The sequence below is a fragment of the Lynx rufus genome, unplaced genomic scaffold (genome assembly GCF_022079265.1).
Source record: "Lynx rufus isolate CCGP_SWC_20201006 ecotype Redwood Valley unplaced genomic scaffold, mLynRuf1.p SCAF_13, whole genome shotgun sequence".
NCBI lineage: Eukaryota > Metazoa > Chordata > Mammalia > Carnivora > Felidae > Lynx > Lynx rufus.
In genome coordinates, this window is record NW_025814827.1 from 12,159,161 (window position 1) to 12,179,954 (window position 20,794).

The 20,794-nt window shown below is 37.2% G+C and overlaps 1 protein-coding gene and 1 non-coding gene across 5 annotated transcripts in view; both read left to right on the top strand.

Moving 5' to 3' along the window:
- CSNK1G1 (casein kinase 1 gamma 1) overlaps positions 1-20,794 on the top strand; it is a 165,479-nt gene that overhangs the window by 52,107 nt on the left and 92,578 nt on the right. For all 4 annotated transcript variants that reach the window (XM_047074966.1, XM_047074965.1, XM_047074967.1 and 1 more), the window contains exon 2: positions 6,085-6,481. In XM_047074966.1, the coding sequence (XP_046930922.1) occupies positions 6,301-6,481 (181 nt within the window). In that variant the 5' untranslated portion in view covers positions 6,085-6,300. The remainder of the gene's footprint in view (positions 1-6,084; positions 6,482-20,794) is intronic.
- On the top strand, positions 15,396-15,585 carry LOC124509042 (U2 spliceosomal RNA). The gene has a single exon (XR_006961399.1). It is a non-coding gene; the product is annotated as a U2 spliceosomal RNA (small nuclear RNA).

The window sequence follows — 20,794 nt, forward strand, 5'->3', positions numbered from 1 at the left end:
AAAAATACCTTTCCTCTTAAATTACGCATGCTTAAATTCAGAGAAACGATAAGAATTAAGCTTCCAAAGGAACTTGCTGGTATGACTCTAAAAATTTGTCATAACATTTACATGTCTAATAAATAAGTTGCTAAGTGGTTTATTTACCAGAAAAAGAAACATCTGCTTATTACGTGTATATAATTTCTCTTCCCCCTTTTTTATTTACATATAGTTGACATACAATAAATACTACATTTATTTCAGGTGTATGACGTGGCAGTTTAGCAATTATATACATTATGAAATGCTTACCACAAGAAGTGTAGTTACCATCTGTCACCATATAAACTTACTACAATATTAGTGTCTACATTCCTTATATTGCACTTTGTATCCTTGTGACTTACTTACCCTATAACTGGAATTTTGTACCTCTTAGTCTCCTTCCCCTATTTTGCTAATCCCTCTCCCCTGTGGTAACCACCAGTTTGTTCTCTGTATTTATGAGTCTTTTTTTGTTGTTCATTTGTTCATTTGTTTTGTTTTTTAGATTCCACATATAAGTGAAATCATATGGTATGGTCTTTGATTTATTTCACGTAGCATAATAGCTTCTCAGTCCATACATGTCACAAAATGGCAAGATTCCATTCTTTTTAATGGCTGAGTAGTATTTGATTTGCATACACACACACACACACCCCACATCTTCTTTATTCATCTATCGATGGACACTAAGGTTGCTTCCATATCTTGGCTATTGTAAGTAATGCTACAGTAAACATAAGAGTGCATATATCTTTTCTTTTTTTGTTTTTTTTTTTTGAGAGAGAGAGTGAGGGAAGATCCAAAGAGGGCTCTGTGCTGACATTAGCAAGCCCGGTGGGGGGCTTGAACTCATGAACTGTGAGGTCATGACCTGAGCTGAAGTCAGATGCTCAACCCACTGAGGCACCCAGGTGCCCCGTATATCTTTTTGAATTAGTGTTTTTGTTTTCTTTAGGTAAACAGCCAGTAGTGGAATTACTGGGTTATATGGTATTTTTTTTTTTTTTTTTTTAGGAATCTCCATTCTGTTTTTCAGAGTTGCTATGTCCATTTACATTCTCACCAACAGTGCAGAGGGGTTTCTTTTTCTCCACATTGTTGCCAATACTTCTTTCTTTTTTTTTTTTTTAAGATTTTATTTTTAAGTAATCTCTACACCCAACATGGGACTCGAACTCAGAGCCCCAGTATCAAGAGTTGCATGCTTTACTGACAGAGCCATCCAGACGCCCCATTTCTTGTCTTTTTTTTTTTTTTTCTAAGTTTATTTATTTTTGAGACAGAGGGAGACAGAGCACAAGCAGGGAAGGGGCAGAGGGAGAGGGAGAGAGAGAGAATCCCAAGCAGGCTCTGCAGTGTCAATGCAGAGCCCAAAGCAGGGCTTGATCCCAAGAACTGCAAGATCATGACCTGAGTTGAAATCAAGAGTCAGAAACTTAACTGAGCCACCCAGGTGCCCCTCTTGTCTTTTTGATACTAGGTATTCTGATTGGTGTGAGGTTGATATCTCATTGTGGTTTTGATTTGCATTTCCCTGATGATTAGTGATTTGAGCATCTTTTCATATGTCTTTGTCTTTGGAAAAATGTCTATTTAGGCCTTCTGTCCATTTTTTAATCAGGTTATTTGGGTTTTTGGTGTTGATTTGTGTGAGTTCCTTATATATTTTGGATATTAACCTTTACCAGATACATCATTTGTAAATATCTTCTCTCATTCAGTAAATTGCCTTTTTGTTCTTTTGATGGTTTCCTTTGCTGTGCAGAAGCTTTTTAGTTTAGTCCCAATAGTTTATTTTTACTTTGTTTCCTTTGCTTAAGGAGACAGATCCAAAAAAATACTTTAAGGCTGATACCCAAAAGTTTACTGCCTGTGGTTCTTTTTTAGGAGTTCTAACTAAGGTTTCAGGTCTTACATTTAGATCTTTAATCTGATTTGAGTTGATTTTGTATATGGTGCAAAGAAAGTGGAATTCCCCTCCCCGCTTTTTATACTGTTAAAAAAAAAAAAGAGGACAAATCATATAGTTTGTCTTTTACTGCTATCTTTGGAAGTCATTTTTTATTTTAATTTTTTTTTAATTTTTTTTTAACATTTATTTATTTTTGAGAGACAGAGAGAGACAGCGTGAGTGGGGGAGGGGCAGAGAGAGAGGGAGACACAGAATCCGAAGCAGGCTCCAGGCTCCGAGCTGCCAGCACAGAGCCCGATGCAGGACTCGAACTCACAAACCGTGAGGTCATGACCTGAGCCAAAGTCAGATGCTCCACCGACTGAGCCACCCAGGCGCCCCTGGAAGTCATTTTTTAAAAATAAGGTTAAGGTATGGGGTGCCTGGGTGGCTCAGTCAGTTGGGAATCTGATTATTGATTTCACCTCAAGTCATGATCTTGCGGTTCGTGGGATCAAGCCCCACATTGGGCGCTATGCTGACAGCATGGAGCCTGCTTCAGATTCTCTCTCTCCCTCTCTCTCTCTGGCCCTCCCCAACTTGCACTTGCTCTCTAACTCTCTCAAAATAAATAAGCATGAAAAAAATTTTTAAATTTTTTTTTTTTCAACGTTTATTTATTTTTGGGACAGAGAGAGACAGAGCATGAACGGGGGAGGGGCAGAGAGAGAGGGAGACACAGAATCGGAAACAGGCTCCAGGCTCTGAGCCATCAGCCCAGAGCCTGACGCGGGGCTCGAACTCCCAGACCGCGAGATCGTGACCTGGCTGAAGTCGGACGCTTAACCGACTGCGCCACCCAGGCGCCCCGAAAAAAAATTTTTAAATAAAAACAAACTTAAGGTATAATTTTTATTTTCATGTTTACTTATTTTTGAAAAAGAGGGAAGGTCAGAAAGAGGGAGACAGGATATCCAAAGCAGGCTCGGCGCTGACAGCAGAGAGCCTGATGTGGGGCTTGAACATGCAAACTGTGAGATTATGACCTGTGCCAAAGTTGGATGCTTAACCAACTGAGCCACCCAGGCACCCTGGTTAAAGTATAATTTAATGTTTACCTTGGATGTTCTGTTTGACCTGGTTCTTGAGCTAACTTTTTCATATGTTATCTGCTAGTAACTAAAAATAAATGATTTAATAATATCTTTGTGAAATGGAAATCCTAACTAGCCTGTCTTAACACTAATGGATTGAAATGAAAGAATACTAGCTTCTTTTCTAGATGAATTCTAAACGTTCTTATGGTTAATCAGGATTCTATTTACATGTATTATTTTGTGTAAATATTTGGTTATATTGTTGAAAATCTGTTTTTTGTTGAGCAAGACCATCATAATTGTTAGTATTTATTAAGTACCAATTACATATAAGAAACTAAAGAAGATAGGACAAGAGCCCTAATTTCAAAGGCTTATAATCAAATTGAATACTAGAGTATATCAATATAATCTGTTGCATACTGAGTGGCAAATGTATACACTGTATACACAGGGGTGCTCCAAGTGTTAATGATGAATTGGTTATGAAAGATTTCACAGTGGGCATAGGATGTGAGTCAGGCCTAAAATAAGAAGAGTTATGAAGCCATTCTAGTGTAAGGGCCAACAATGGATACACCTTGTGTTTATGCAGTAACTTTTTTTTTTTTCTAATTAAAAAAAAATTTGTTTCTTTTAAGAAGCCTCCACTCCCAGTGCAGAGCCCAAAGCAGAGCTTGAACTCACAATCCTGAGATCAAGACCTAAGATGAGATCAAGAGTTGAAGAGTTGGGTGTTTAACTGACTGAGCCATCTAAGTGGCCCTGTAATAACCTTTTAATACAAGAATTTAATTAAGGAGTTTATATTTAAGGGATTAGAGAGAAGATATTTACAAGTGATATATCTGGTAAGGATTAATATCCAAAATACATAGGAACTCACACAAATCAACACCAAAAAACCAATAACCTGATTAAAAAATGACAAGCTAAAGAGTTTGTATTTGGGAAGTAGAATACAGTTTTGAACAGTGGGTAGTGATAAATAAACAGGATTTTTAAAAATTTAATTGTTCAGTTAGTTTGGTTTCTTAAATGAGAGATGCCATATAACAGTAGTATTAAATATTATTCATCTTTCATAATTATAGATTAGACCATGCTCATGTTCCATGATAGATTAGAAAATTGATATCTTAAATGTAAGTTTTTTTCCATGTTTGTGGGAGGTAAAGTGATTCTTCTGGGGTACAGGCAGGTGTTAAAAACATCCTTTTCCCAGCTGAACACGAATCTTTACTTTGTGCAGGTTTCTAACCTGGGAAGTGCTGTATGTTTTTCTAATACATACATGCAAGTATACATGGTTACTGAGGGCTATATGTGATTACTCCACCTAATGTTTCATGAGTTTAAGTGCAATGGAGAAAGTTAATGACAAGCATTATAAAAATAACCTCCATCTGTTAGAGTGAACACATATGAAAAATAAGAGCAGTAGACAAGGTGGTAGTACAGTTTTCCAAATCTTATAAATGAAGCTATTATAGTAGTAATAATTTATAAAAATGTGGGAGTTAGTCGAATGCTCAAAATTGCCTGGATAGGCTAAGACACATCTTTTTCCTGCCTTCAAAGAAATTTATAACATAAGGGAAGAAAGAATAGCTTGACAGTTTCTCATACATAGACACATGCTCGCACCAGTTAAGATAGGGCTATCTAAAACATCTTAAGTTTTATTTCCCTTCTCTTACTAATATTGTTGGAGGGACTTTTGGTAAACAACAAAGATAATTGGAAGATACTGGATACAACTGCAAAAAAGAGAAAAATGAGAGAAATATAAACTCAAAATGTTGTTCAAGTAAGAAACCCAGTAATTGCTGACCTTCTCATTACCCTGATTTTGTCTTAAACAGAATATACATTCTGAATGTGGATGTATTGTTTCCCGAATTCAGAGAAATGTATCTTATTGATGATTAGCTTTGTTGAAGCCTAAAGTCATAATACACTTTTAGTAATACAAGGAAAACAGACAAAAAAGATGAACATAAACAGTTTATTTTAATTGTTTGAAGTAAATAGATTTTATCTTGGATAATATGCCCATTTGTACCGTCAGCTCACAGGTTTGTCCCTGTGCCTATACTCAGAAATTAAAGATGTCCATGAGAAGCTTGCAGTATAGACATTTTGCTTTATTGTATATATGCAGTAACAACCAAGCAGTTGTCCTAATTCTCTTTTTCCTTAAAATTTCAAGGAAAATATTTAATGAAAGTAAAACGTAAGCGTGTGTTTTGTATGTGATTGGTGATAACAGAATTTTGTTGTTGTTGTTAAAGATTACCTGTTTTATGAAAAATAGCATCAGAATTATCTCATTTTAAACTTTTGTCTTGGGCTTAGTCTTGAATTGTAACAAAGGAGAATTCTGATAGGGATTGATTCTACTTAAGATTTTTTTGTTTCTCAGCTTTATTTTTATTTTGGAGTTGTGCTTCATGACTCTGTCATCACTGTATACTCAGTCTGCAGTGAAAAGTAAACCAAGAATTGAGTTTTACAAAGCTTTAGTCTAGAACTGCTTAGTACCACCAGGGTTTTGGAAAGTCTTTTACACAAGTAGTCTGTGTCAATCAATAACTTGTTTTGGGTTATGTTGTTGCCCTCAGTGCTTGATAAATGGTGGAGATGGAGGAGGGGGACAGTAAGTAGCTTCATTTCTGACAGGTTCTGTCCAAAGTTAAAGGAAGAGCTTTTAATTGTCTTCAGTTTATTTAACTAGGCTTAATCTATCTTTCTGTTACCCAGTGATGAAAAACGGAGCAAACAGCTTTCTTTTGGGTCATATGTACAGTACTAGAAGACAGCATTTTCTATTAACGACTTGTGTGTTCCCTTAGCTGCCATGGTCTGCAGCCTACTGAGCTTATGTTATCAGATAAATAACTAGTCCAGATGGCTAAACTGTTGGAGGATATAAAATCAAGACCCATTTCAGGAAGCTATCCACTTTGTTCATTTTTGGATAGGATCCATTCTAATTAGTGGTAACTTTCTGGATTTGTTTTAAAATTTAACTTATAACTGTATATTTTCTTGATTTTTACCCAGGTTACAAAATACCCTCCTATGCTTGAGATCCACAGACTACGTGTCCTACGAGAACGAATCAGTTGTTCATCTCCTGGAAATACATTAGAAACATAAATATGGTGCCAAAAGATTTCCTTACCTTTCTCTGACTACAGTTTATTTGGACATACTTTTGTATTGAAGAGAGGTACACAGACTGAGGCTACTTGTGCAGAGACTCTGTCGTGTAGGATCATGGACCATCCTAGTAGAGAGAAGGATGAAAGACAACGGACAACTAAACCCATGGCACAAAGGAGTGCACACTGTACCCGACCGTCTGGCTCCTCAACATCCTCTGGGGTTCTTATGGTGGGACCCAACTTCAGGGTTGGCAAGAAGATAGGGTGTGGGAACTTCGGAGAGCTCAGATTAGGTAAGAACTTGTTTATATCGGCCGCTTCCACAACCACCAACAGCTATAATTAGCTTTTGTGTGTTTCAAGACAAGAAGTTTATGATTTTATGAGAAATTCTCCTAAGGAGGACCTATTCGTATAAGCAATAAAGAATTTGTGAAGGGGACTGGTCATTATCAGTTAGAGTTGTATCCAAGGTTCCTCTCTGTGTGTGATAGGTTCTTAAATTTACCACCAGTTCTGAGATTTTATGATGTAGGGAGATGTGCATACAGATATCAGTAAAAATAAAAATTATGATTTAGTTGTTCTGAGAGGTAGAGCCCTAAATTCTGTTTAACAAATTTCCAGGTCACCTAGATATTGTTAGTCCTTGGGCCACACTCTGAGAAGGGAGTAAGGCCTTGCTTCAATTCAGACTGATAGAAGAGTAGAGTAGATTCTTACTCAGTAACATGCAGACTTAGTCTGTAAGGACATACATCCTGTTGAGAGAGGCTTTCCAACTGATGCTATGTTTGCATTTCTTCCTGGAAATCCTGACATCAAGATTGAGCTAGAACTCCAGGGAGAAATTATGCAATTTTATTTCCCAACCGAGGAAATGGATTTTTAAATTTCAAGTGTGAATATGTGAGTGAGATAATGAAAAACAACAGAATAAAGCAGAAATTGAGAAGAAGATACAGTAGGTACATAGAAACTTTTCTGTGTCTCTCCCTGAGCGAATTGGGAAGAGAAAATGAAAGATATAAATACATGAAGTTGGACATCAGTGTGGAGAATGTGAAGAGGTCGCCTTTTAGGCTAAAGTATTTGCTTTTTCTCCATAGCCGTTTTGGGTATGGATTAATATGAAGACCTGTTGTAAGGGACTGTAGCCCTTGGGGGAACAGAAGTGTGGGAGCATAAGATAATTATCGTTTGCTAACTCTAATACTAATCTGCAAAAGAAGAAGGAAAAATAATCTTGTGTCTAATCCCCCATAGATTCAGGAAAGAGTCAGTATACTAGCCACGGATCACTGGGTGCAGAATTGAATTTAAGGATGCTGACAGTGAATTTATTTTTACCAGTGGAAGGCCAGCAGCCTGGAATTTTAAGACCTGACTAGTGTAATGGAAGGCTCTTTATATTTAGTGATGGTCGGGTTAGCAAAGCCAGCAGATGCTGCTGAGAATAGGAGTAAGATGTGTAATTTCACACTGTTTGAATTCCTAGCAACTACTGAGTTGTTTTAGAACCTAGTTTCTTGAATATTCATTTATGTAATGGATTGACTTTGCTCTAACATCACAGTAGTGAGTTGGAATTAAATAGATTGTGACATGAACATCCACGGAATTACTGCTGAGAGGCAGTTTATGATGCATATAAATTCTTGCATTCTCAAAAGGTCACAAAATTGTTTTATTTCTCTAAAGGTGAAGAAAAACTGTAGTCAATGAAAACTAGAAATCTGTCTAATTACTTAAGTCTGGATTTGTATTATACGATCTTTAAGTTTACATGGGATTAGAAACACTTACTGAATTAAAAGGATAAATTTGTAGCCCATGTGTATTTCGGAGTAGTAGAGTGTTCTGTTTTATTTCCTCCCATGAATTTAGGATAATTTTGGTAGTTCTCATTTTGGCTTGCCTTGTAGTCAGTGGAAAGGCTTTTCTTTCTTTTGAAGTGATTTTAGTCTTATGTGCTTACCAGGTTTTCATTAGCTCTGGGGCCATATTGTCAGGACATTGTATCTAGGAATATTTTAATCAATAGAAATGAGAAAAGGTACTTCCAGAATCGTTTGACATCTTCCTAACAACAGGATGGGTATGCTATATACTTCCTTCCATTGCGCTTTTGCTGTGACATTAGTAAGTAGGAGGTTGTGTGACCAACAGAAGATGTAAACTAGGAAATTCCAAATTCAAGGCAGGTGCAGATGGGCCTTCACCAAGGCTACCACCTACAAGGCCATGCTTTCTTCTCCAAATTCATTTCTTTCTCTAGCCATACTGTCTCTGGCCCCTCAAGCAGCCAAATGCATTTCTGTTTCAGAGCTTTTCACTTAGAGTTCCTTCTACTACAGAATTCTGCCCCCAAATTTTGCTTAGGTGGTTGCTTCTTATCCTTTAGGCTTCAACTTTTGTTACCTTCTCAGAGAAACCTTCAGTGATTTCTCCCCAGCCTCCATTTAAAATGGCATATTTCTCTCCTAGCCGTATTCTATCCTATCAAACTATTTTATTCATCACATGGATGAATACCTGATATGATTTATTTGTATTTGTTTACCTGTTAATTGTTTCTCCTTAGTTGAATATAAGCCCCTTGTAGGGTGGGGATTCTTTATGTATTACTGTTGTTAATTTGTGGGATGGATAGATAGCCAGATGAATAGGAAGAGAGGAAAAAACATGACCTTCTTCAGGCTCCTGGTATGTGGGGGTGATGGTAGGTAGTAGCCTTAGTACCACTGGATTTAGGTAGAACTCTGGATTCTAGATAGACAAAAAAAAATAATGTAATGATTAGTACATTTTTGTTCTCTGCAAATCTGTTTCCACCCATCATCCATTTAACAAACATTTCTTGAGTAATTACTGTCTTTCTAGACTTTGGGTAAGGTAGCATAACAAAATTAGTTTCTGTCCTTAAGAATCTCAGTTTCATAGGGTGCCTGGATGGCTCAGTTGGTTGAGTGTGTAACTCTTGATTTTGCCTGAGGTCATGATCTCAAGATTTGTGAGTTTGAGCCCAGCCTTGGGCTCTGCACTGACAGTGTGGAGCCTGCTTGTGATTCTCTCTCTCCTCCTCTTTCTTTCTGCCCCTTCCCTTCCCTCTCTCTCTCTATCTCTCTCTCTCTCTCTCTCTCTCCCTCAAAAATAAATAGGGGCACCTGGGTGGCTCAGTTGGTTAAGTGTCTGACTTCAGCTCAGGTCATGATCTCACGGTTCGTGGGTTCAAGCTCCACATCCAGCTCTGTGCAGACCACTCGGAGCCTGGAGCCTGCTTCGGATTCTGTGTCTTCCTCTCTGCCCCTCCCCTGCTCACGCTCTGTCTCTCTCTCTCTCTCTCAAAAATAAATAAACATTAAAAAAATAATAAAATAAATAAGCTTAAAAAACACTTTCAAAAAAATCTGTCTCACAGTTTAGCAGTAGAAAGAAAAACAAATATGAAGTGATAAGTATTTCAATAGATTGTATAAAAACTACATTGGCAGAGGTTAATAAAGGTTTCAGAGAGGAAGTATTATTTGATAGTAGGATAGGATTTCCGCTGGTGGGCACAAGGAAGCAGGGCTCTCCAATATTAGGAGCACAAAATATTATCAGCAGCAACTAGTTGTACATGACTGAGTTATTGGATGTGAAGTAAAAGAGAAGTAATAAGTACCATTAAGTGGGTTGGGACCAGACTGTGAAGTGTTTGGATGGTATTAAAACATTTGGACTTTATCCTGTAGGCAGTGGAGTAGACTCATCAAGGACTTTACCACAGAAGAGGGATGGATCTGGTTTGTATTCTAGAAAGATAATTCAGGTAGTTTTAAGATTAGATCAGATAAGAAAGAGATTGACATCTTGTGGATTTTGCTCTATTGTAGTACTTGTCACATTGTATTATCTTGCTGCATCTCTCTGCCTCCGGATGAGCTTGATGGTAGTACTTTGCTTCATTAATCTTTATATTCTTAGCTCCTTTTTACTGTTTATGGCATATAATGTGTACTTAAGAAATGTTTAATGGGTACTTAAGAAATGTTTGTTTGCCTTTAGAGTCTAAGTCAGAAATGGGTGGGACTGCCTTAGCTCTTAGCTCTGCGAATGACAGTGAGATTCAGAGGAAGAGATGAATGAGGGAAAAATTTCAGAAGTAGGCTGTAGGCCAGATTTGACCAACCAGTTATTTGAGGGGAAGGTTTCCAATACCGCTGAGTTTGCCAGCTTGGAGAGACCAAGTAAATGTGAAAGCTGTGAGAAAGCTGTGATCTCACAAGCTGTGAGATCATGACCTGAACCAAAGGCGGACACTCAACCAACTGAGCCCCCAGGCGCCCCAAAAAAAATTTTTAAAGGAAAATTTTTAAAGAGAAAATAACATGTCTCTTGCCAAAGTTTTCTAATTTTTCTTGACACGTTTCTCAAAGATAACCACTAATTTCATTTAATTAATTTAATTTTTTAGAATTTAAAAATGTGTATCAGGACATATTTTAGAAATGCAGTCAAGAGGTGCCTGGGGTGGCTCAGTCGTTGAAGCATCCGACTTCAGCTCAGGTCATGATCTCAGAGTTCGTGGGCTCAAGCCCCACGTCTGGCTCTTTGCTGATGGCTTGGAGCCTGGGACCTGCCTCCGATTCTGTGTCTCCCACTCTCTCTGCCCCTTCCCCGCTTGCACTCTGTCTCTCAAAAATAAACATTAAAAAAAAATTTTTTTTTAAAAGGAAATGCAGTCAAACTGTACTATAAACCTGCTTTTATCACCTTAATATAGCAGGAACTTCTAATTTAAAAAATAGATCATTCATTTTTAATGTCTGTAGTTAATTCAGTAATTTATTTAGTCAATATATATATGTATAAATTGTGTTTTTTCATATTATAAATAATACTATACTGAACATCCTTGTAGATGCTTGTAGTACATCCCATCTTCATAGTACAAACTTGGCTGATTATTTTCTTAGGATAAATCCTGGAAGCGTACACTCTGAGTCAAGGGATATACATACTTTCAATTTTATTACATATTATAAATTTGCCTCCTAGAAAGGTGGTTTCTCTTTACTTTCTGCCTCTCTGTGCATGTGTGTGCTTAAATGGTTCTTTCTCTACCCCTTCAAAAACCTTGAACTAAATTATTGAAAATATTTTCATCTATGGTAGTCTGATAAGGGAAAATGGTATCTTGTTAAATGTGTATAGGTTCATGGGTAAAATTAAATATCTTTTTTAAGTAAACTCCATCCCTAACATGGGACTCCAACTCACAACCCCAAGATCAAGAGTTGCATGCTCTACCAACTGAGCCAGCCACATGCCCCAAGTTAAACATCTTCACACATTGATTTATATTTCTTCTTTTAAGAGTTACTTCTTTGTGGCCTTTGTCTGCTTCTCAATGGAAAGATTATTTCTATGGAGTCTTATATGTGTACATTGATTGCCTTAGTAGATAAGGGAATTTTGAAGATTAAAGAAAGGAAGATTGATGAAGAATGATTGTGAATAAAAGCTAGGAGGACATGATGGAGTAGACACAGATCTGTAAGTTGTTTTTTATTAAATGAGAAACTTGGAGGCTAATTTGAGGACTTTTTTTTTTTTTTTTTTAAAGTTTTGAGTATTCTGCTGAACCTGGTCTGGAAAGAATCATGTAAACATTAAGATGTAAATGATTCTGTTCCTCCAGAATTAAGAAAATGTTCTCTACATTTAATGTAGTCTAGTAATAATGGCTTGTTTTTCTTTAGTTGCAAGAATAAGGAGATGATATTTCCTTTGCATTCTAATGGGTATGTACTTATATTTATGGCAGACCCCTGAGACTACAATCTTGCATATAATTTTAATTATCTTCATATTACCCTTGTGAAATAGAACATTGTTAGAAAATCTTTTTACTTGCAAATAAAAAAATGGAAGCATAAAGAATTGATTTTTTTGCTCTTTTTCGTCTTTGTTATCTGATGAAATCGCTAAAGTATGTTAGCACAGAAGGTAAATTGGCTAAGGGTAGCAGCTTATCCTTTGACACACTCCTCCCTGACTTCTAAAATAAGATACTTACTTCTGTGTCTAAAGTAGGGTGTACATGACAACTTCTCTGCATATTGTTGTTTTCTTACCTATCACTAATGAACTTAAATTGGAATTTGTAACTTCAGCTTTTACCAGCAAGTTCTGTGTTTGGCAGTTGTGATCATTAACAGTTTACAGATTCTAAAGCACTTGGTTTCCTATTGTGTCCCACAAAGTCTCAGAGCCTTTATTTTGCACTGTGAGGGAATGAGAAAGGAAGAGTGAGGAGACAGGATTCTGTCACCTATATATTAAGTTTTCAGTAAGATTTTATTTACAAGATGTTATTCTCCGTTAAAATTTTTTGAATATCATTCATCTGAAAGAATATAGGCTTAAGATAAAATTTAAGTGTTTATTCTCTAGATGAAAGTGAAGGCACTGTAAAATCAAGTGTTACTTTTTTATTCATAGTTTCTAGTAAATCTTATCATTTGAACAAATAGAACAAAGTCTGTATCAGCCAAAAACCATGCCAAGCAATGAAACATTAACACTGATTATAAGGTGCTTTTACAACATTGTTAAGGTTTTCCTATATATTTGCAAATTTATAGGGTCTTTGGATGGAACAAACTAAAACAAGTTTAGAAGTCGTGTCATTACTTCCTTTCTTAAGAGTCCTGAAGTCATATTGCCTTTCCAGGTTTTATTTTTTTCCTCTATAAGATGAGAGTAGAAATAATACCTAATTTAACAGATGTGTTGTGAAGATAAAATCCAGGTAATGCATATAATCATTTAAGACAGTGGTTGGTACATAGTGAGCATTTAATTTGTACACATAATACAGATATTCTTGATTAAAAAAAATTTTTTTTAAGTTAATTTGAGAGACACAGAACGCAAGTGGGGGAGGGGCAGAGAGAGAATTCCAAGCAGGCTTCCTCTGTCAGTGCACAGAGCCCAACGCAGGGGTTGAACTCACGAAACTGCGAGATCATGACCTGAGCTGAAACTGAGTAGGATGCTTAACTGACTGAGCCCCCCGGGTGCCCTATAATACACATATTGTTTAAACTTTTGTTTTAATTTTTCCCAACTTTGTATGAAGAAGATTTTCAAAATTTTACTAAAAAGTAAAAAAAACCAGGTTGGCGATTATCCATAATATACTGTTACCTCAATTTACCAGTTAATGTTTTTTCCAGATGCTTTATATCTTTGGAGATATGTTTGTGAACATTGGTGTGAGAGTGTGTGTGTGTGTGAGAGAGTGTGTGTGTGTGTGTGTGTGTGTGTGAGAGAGAGAGAGAGAGAGAGAGAGAGAGAGAGAGAGAGTGTGTGTTTGAACCATTTAAAAGTAAGTTGTAAAACTGACAAAATACTTCGCTAAGGGATGTTTATGTTCCCACTTAACAGTTGTATAATAGATTATATTGTTTTGCTTCTACAGTGTGTTGTGGAGGGACTTAATTTAAAATTATGATTCCAGGGGTGCCTGGGTGGCTCGGTTAAGCGTCTGGCTCTTTGTTTTGTCTCAGGTCGTGATCTCTAGGTTGGTGAGTTCAAGCCCTGAGTAGGGCTTCTGCTGAAGGTGTGGAGCCTACTTGGGATTCTCTCTCTCCTTCTCTCTGCCCCTCCTCCACTCTTTCCCTCTCAAAAATAAATAAATATTTAAAAACATTAAAATTCTGATTCCAGAAATAATGCGTTTTAACTTTCTTGAAAAATCACAAATAAGTATAAAATTCTTGTTCCTAGTAGTATCATAGCTTAAATTTCTTTTAGAATTACGTTCTGTTGGTTTTAACTCCAGGAGTTTGTTAAAGCACTTTAACGGAGCTTAAGGAAGAATTTTTTTTTTTTTTTTCTCAGCACGGTCTATCAAAAACTGGTAGGAATCAACTACTTTATTTATTTTTAAGTTTTATTTATTTTTATTTTTTCACTTTTTAAAGTTTGTATTTAAATTTAGTTAACATATAGTCGTAGTATTGGTTTCCTGAGTAGAATTTAATGATTCATTGCATATATTATACCCAGTGCTCATCAAGCAAGTGCCCTCCTTAGTGCCCATCACCCATTTAGCCCTTTAACCACATTTGCTGACACACAGTCCGTATCACATTAATATGGTAATTTTAGAGTGTCACAGATAAGATTCTTGCGGGATTATGCATTGGTATCTTGGCTAGTTTATCAGGAGAATTTAATGGTGAAATTGCCAGGATTGCTAAAAGCCATCTGGAATTGTGTGAGCAGTACTATGAAGCAAAGATGATTTGGGATTTATTATGAGGAGAGTTTAGAATCAATATTTACACGATGTCATCATGCATCCTAAGGAGAAAACTGCCTGAACTTGTACTTTTCCAAAAAGTCTAGGTTAATCCAGTTTTTTCCTGAGTTGGGGTTACTAGGGCAAGAGAATGCTTATAGATACTTACTTACTTACTTACTTATTTATTTAGTGTTTTATTTATTTTTGAGAGAGTACAAGCAGGGGAGGGGCAGGGAGAGAGGGACAGGATCTGAAGTGGACTCTGAAGTAGACTCTGTGCTGATGGCAGTGAGCCTGATGTGGGGCTTGAACTCATGAACTGTGAGATGATGACCTGAGCTGAAGTCAGATGCTCAACCCGACTGAGCTGCACAGGTGCCCCTAGATAATCTATTTTTTATAATTTAATTTTTTATTTTAACTTTATTTTTTAAGTAATCTCTATACCCAGTGTGGGGCTTGAACTCACAACTCTGAGATCAAGAGTCGCATGCTTTACTGACAGTCAGCCAACACCCTTTTATAATTTAATTTTTTTAATGTTTGTCTGTTTTTGAGATAGTGTGAGAGAGGGGTAGAGATAGAGGGGGACAGAGGATCTGATGTGGGTCTTGAACTCACCAACTGTGAGATCATGTCCGGAGCTGAAGTCAGATGCTTAAACGACTGAGCCACCCAGGTGCCCTATAATAATTTTCATGAAAATAACCATATGGCATAGGTAGTAAAGTCCTGATCTCTACAGACAAGCATTTCCACTCTTTTAACCATGTCCTCTAGATGCTTCCTTTTTTTAAGTGTTATTGAATATTGGTTTTCATTTTTCTTGTGTACACCATCCCAGTCACTCCCCCATGTTCTCCCTGTATACTTACGTCATATACTTTGTTAAACCATGTTTCTACACAGTTACTTCTTGGCCTCTTGGCTAAGATCAAGTATAGTATCTGTTCTTATTAGTTTAATATCTGATATGTCCTGTATCCGAGGACAGTAAGTTAAATGTTTTTTAGAGCAGGGAGATGGAATAGGTGCTTGCCCCATTCACTCTGTGCATCAACGTGGTATTACAGTACCTCCAAGAATGGTGCACCCCCTCTGGGGCTAAAGCACACACACACACACACACACACACACACACACACACACACACACCGGGTTTTTTTTACATTTATAGTTGTATGGTTGTGAAAATATTGTTCACAACTGAGCTATGAGAGCACTTTTATGTACATCCCCATGCCCCTTCGGTCAGAATTAAAAATTACTGATACTTGGGGTGCCTGGGTGGCTCAGTCTTTTCTAATTAAAAGATATAATATCCTTCTGGGAATGGATCATGAGAGAAGAGGTCCAAATTGTTATTAAACAAAAGCATTTATATTTAACCTGAAAACAAAGTTAAGAAAACAATTCTGTTTACAATACTATCAAAATAGAATAAATTTAACAAAATGAGTGTAAAATTTATACTCTGAAAACTATAAAATGTTAAAAGAAATTAAAGACCTAAATACATGGAAAGACCTTCATATTTAGGGATCAAACTTAGTATTGTTAAGATGGTAGTACTCCCCAAACTGATCTACAGATTTAACACAATCCCTGTCAGAATTCTAGCTGGGCTTCTTTGTAGAAATTGACAGGCTGATCGTAAAATTCATATGTAGTTGCAAGATGCCCAGAAGAGCCAAAACAGTATTGAAAAACAAGAATAAAGTTGAATGACTCACACTTTTTTATTTCAAAACTTACTACAAAGCAACAGTGATCTAATGCCAGTGGTACTGGCATTATAATAGACATAATAGATTGAAGAATCATCTGTGATCCATTGCTTTTTGACCAGTATGCCAAGACCATTCAATGGAGAACTATATTTTTTCAATAAATACTCTTAGGACAACTGAATACTCACATGCAAAGGATTTGATTTGAACCTGGACCTCATACCATATTCAAAAATTAATCTAAAGTGGATCAAAGAACTAAATGTAAGAGCCCAAACTATAAATCTCTTAGACGATAAGTCTAAATCTTCACACCCTCAGATTTGGCAGTGGATTCCTGGTTAAGAACAAAAGCACAAACAACAAAAGAACAAATATTAATAACATATTAGACTGTTTTAGCTGATGATCAAATTCAAATAATTGACAATCCATGGTTTTAGTTTTTCTAGAATCACTTGCTTCTAGAACCACTTTGAACTCTTTTCATAGTTGTATTTTTTCACTTTCAATACTTTTACTGTTGAAAGGACCAAGTAGACTTTTCTTCCTGAGTGGCTTGAATGTCTGACTGGTATAGCCTTCTCCTTGTCCATGGATCTCCATTTGGTCTTCTGATTTGCCACATTTATATTGCAGAAGTCTTCAAATACCAAGTCATCTGCCTGTTCTGAAAAAGTACTTCACATCTATTAGAGATTCATAATGAAATTTTTTTAATAAAAAACTTTTTTTAATGTTTATTTTTGAGAGAGAGACAGAGCATGAGTGGGGGAGGGGCAGAGAGACAGACAGACAGACACAGGATCTGAAGCAGGCTCCAGGCACTGAGGTTTCAGCACAGATCCTGACCCAGGGCTTGAACTCACGAACCATGAGATCATGACATGAGCTGAAGTCGGATGCTTAACTGACTGAGCCACCCAGGCGCCTCTTTAATGAAATATTTTTTAGTAAAATATAATACCTGGGATTTGCTTCAAAATAATTTAGTTATTGAAATTGGGTGAGGTTACATGGGGTAATCATTATAAAACTTTAAAACTTTACATAATAATTAAATTCAAAAAATAAAGTACTTTAGTATTTTTCTGCTGCAGAATATCATGCTTTCTGGAGTGATTCATTCCAATTTTTTTTTCTCACCACTCTGATATAGAAAGTTTTACGCATGTGCTTAGTAAAGCAGAGGCCTCTGTAAGTACTTCATAGGCTCCCCTTCTTGAAACGGGATATATGGGTCTTTCTTTGATCCCATTTATAAATACCGTCCCACCCTTTTATCTCACCCTACTAAGCCTTATTCCAGATTTTGAGCCATTAGAGAACCCCTCATTTTTCTTACTATCAAAAGTCAATGAAGTTAGGCCAATCACTGACTCAAATTGAGATCATTGAAACTGCTTTCCAGAAGGTTTTGATTAAAAATTTTTTTCATGTGCATGTTTTTTAAAGTTTTTACTTAAATTCCAGTTTGTTAGCATACAGTGCATTATTAGTTTCAGGTTACAATATAGTGATTTAAACACTTCCATAAAATACCCAGTGCTCATCACAGCAAGTGCTCTCCTTAATCCTCATCACCTATTTTACCCATCCCTACCCACCCACCTCCCCTCTGGTAACCAACAATTTGTTCTCTAGTTAAGAGTCTTTCCAAAAAAAAAGTGAGGGGGGGACACTTGGGTGGCTCTGTCAGTTGAGTGTCCAACTCTTGATTTCGGCTTAGGTCATGATCTCAGGGTCATGGGATTGAGCCCTGTGTCAAGCCCCTATTCCACAATGGGTGTGGAGCTTGCTTGAAATTCTCATTCCTTTTCTTTCTCTCCCCCTCTTGTCCTCTTCCCCAGTCATGCTCACTCTCTCTCACTGTCTCTCTAAAATTAAAAAAAAAAGTTTGATTCTTGGTTTGCCTCCCTCTTTTTTACCCCATTTGTTCATTTGTTTCTTAAATCCCACATATGAATGAAGTAATATGGTACTTGTCTTTCTCTGATTTATTTCACTTAGCATAATACTCTCTAGCTCCGTCTGTGTCATTGCAAATGACAAGATTTCATTCTTTTTTAATGGCTGAGTAATAATGCATTGTGTGTGTGTGCGAATGTGTGTGCACACACACATACCACATCTTTATCCATTCATCAGTCAGTGGACACTTGGGCTGTTTACATAATTTGGCTGTGGTAGATAATGCTGCTGTAAACATCAGGGTACATATATCTCTTTGAATTAGTATTTTTGTATTGTTTGGATTAAGAACCTAGTAGTGCAATTGCTGGATTGTAAGGTAGTTCTATTTTTAACTTTTTTTCTTTTTTTGAGAGAGAGAGAGTGTGCATGGGAGCACAGGACGGGCAGAAGGAGAGAGAGAATCTTACCAGGCTCCATACTGAGTGTGGTGTGGAGCCCAATATGGGTTCTACAATTGTGAGATCATGACCTGAACTGAAATCAAGAGTCAGATGCTTAACTCGCTAAGCCATCCAGGCACCCCTGTTTTTAACTTTTTGAGGAACCTCCATACTGTTCTCCAGAGTGGATGCACCAGTTTGCGTTCCCACCAACAGGGCAAGAGGGTTTCCCTTTCTCCCTATCCTCACCAGCACCGGTTGTTTCTTGTATTGTTGATTTTAGCCATTCTGACAGGTGTGAGGTACCACCTCATTGGAGTTTTGATTTGCATTTACCTGATGGTGTGCAATGTTGAGCATGTATGTCTTCTTTGGAAAAATGTCTATTCGTATCTTCTGCCCATTTCTTTTTCTTTTTTTTTTTTTAAGTCTATTTATTAGAGAACCCCCGAGAGTAAGCACAAGCAGGGGAGGGTCACAGATGGAGAGGAGAGAGAAAGAGAGATAGAATCCCAAGCAGGCACCACACTGTCTGGGAAAAGCTCAACATGGGACTCGAACTCACGAACTGTGAGATCATGGCCTGAATTGAGATCAAGAATCAGATGCTTAACCACTTAAGCCACCCAGGGACCCCATCTTCTGCACATTTCTTAACTGAGTTTTTGGTTTTTTTGGGTGTTGAGTTTGATAAGTTCTTTATAGATTTTGGATATTAAACCTTTATCAGATAAGTCATTTGCAGATATCTTCTCCCGTCCCATAGGTTGCCTTTTAGTTTTATTGATTGTTTCCTTCACTGTGCAGAAGCATTTTATTTTGATGAAGGTCCCAGTAGTTTGTTCTTGCCTCCCAAGACACATCTAGAAAGAATTTGCTATGACCCATGTCAAAGAGGTTACTGCCTATATGTTCTCCTCTAGGATTTTTATGGTTACAAGTCTCACATTTAGGTCTTTCATCCATTTTGAATTTATTTATGTGTATGGTATAAGAAAGTGGTCCAGGGGCGCCTGGGTGGCTCAGTTGGTTGGACGTCCAACTTCGGCTCAGGTCATGATCTCACAGGTTCGTGAGTTTGAGTCCCATGTAGGGCTCTGTGCTGGCAGCTCAGAGCCTGGAGCCTGCTTCTGATTCTGTGTCTCCTGCTCTCTCTGCCCCTCCCCCACTCATGCTCTGTCTCTCTCACTCTCAAATATGAATAAATGTTAAAAATTTTTTTAAGTAATAAAAAAGAAAAGAAAGTGGTCCAATTTCATTCTTCTGCATATAGCTGTCCAGTTTTCCCAGCACCATTTGTTGAAGAGACTGTTTTTTTCCCATTGGGTATTCTTTCCAGCTTTGTTGAAGATTAATTGACCAGATAGTTGTGTCCCCTTTTTGGGTTTTCTGTTCTGTTTCTTTGATCTGTGTGTCTATTTTTGTGCTAGTAACATACTGTTTGGTAACTATAGCTTTGTAATGTAACTTGAAATCCAGAATTGTGATGCTTCTTTGCTTTTCTTTTTCAAAGTTGTTTCGGCTATTTGGGATCTCTTGTGGTTCCATACAAATTTTGTGATTGATTGTTCTAGTTCTCCAAAAAATGCTCCAAAAAAAAAAAAATGATAGGGATTGCATTAAACGTGTAGATTGCTTTGGGGAGTATAGACACTTTAACAGTATTTGTTCTTCCAGTTCATGAGCATGGAATGTCTTTCCAATTCTTTGTGTCATCAATTTTTTTCATAAGTGTTTTACCCTTTTCAGAATACAAGTCTTTTACCTCTTTGTTTAGGTTTCTCCCATGGTATCTTATTACCGTTTTGGGTTGAATTCACTCCACCAATTAAACCACCCAGGTACCCCCAGGTTTTTATTAGTGGCTTTTGTTTTTTGACCATGACACACTAAAACGATTATGCTATGATCCACTGCATACACAATTTAATATGTATATATATCTGAAGCAGACATTTATTTTTTTTTTTTAATTTTTTTTTTCAACGTTTATTTATTTTTTGGGACAGAGAGAGACAGAGCATGAACGGGGGAGGGGCAGAGAGAGAGAGAGACACAGAATCGGAAACAGGCTCCAGGCTCTGAGCCATCAGCCCAGAGCCCGATGCGGGGCTCGAACTCACAGACCGCAAGATCGTGACCTGGCTGAAGTCGGACGCTTAACCGACTGCGCCACCCAGGCGCCCCCTGAAGCAGACATTTAATGAAATAATACCCATGCTA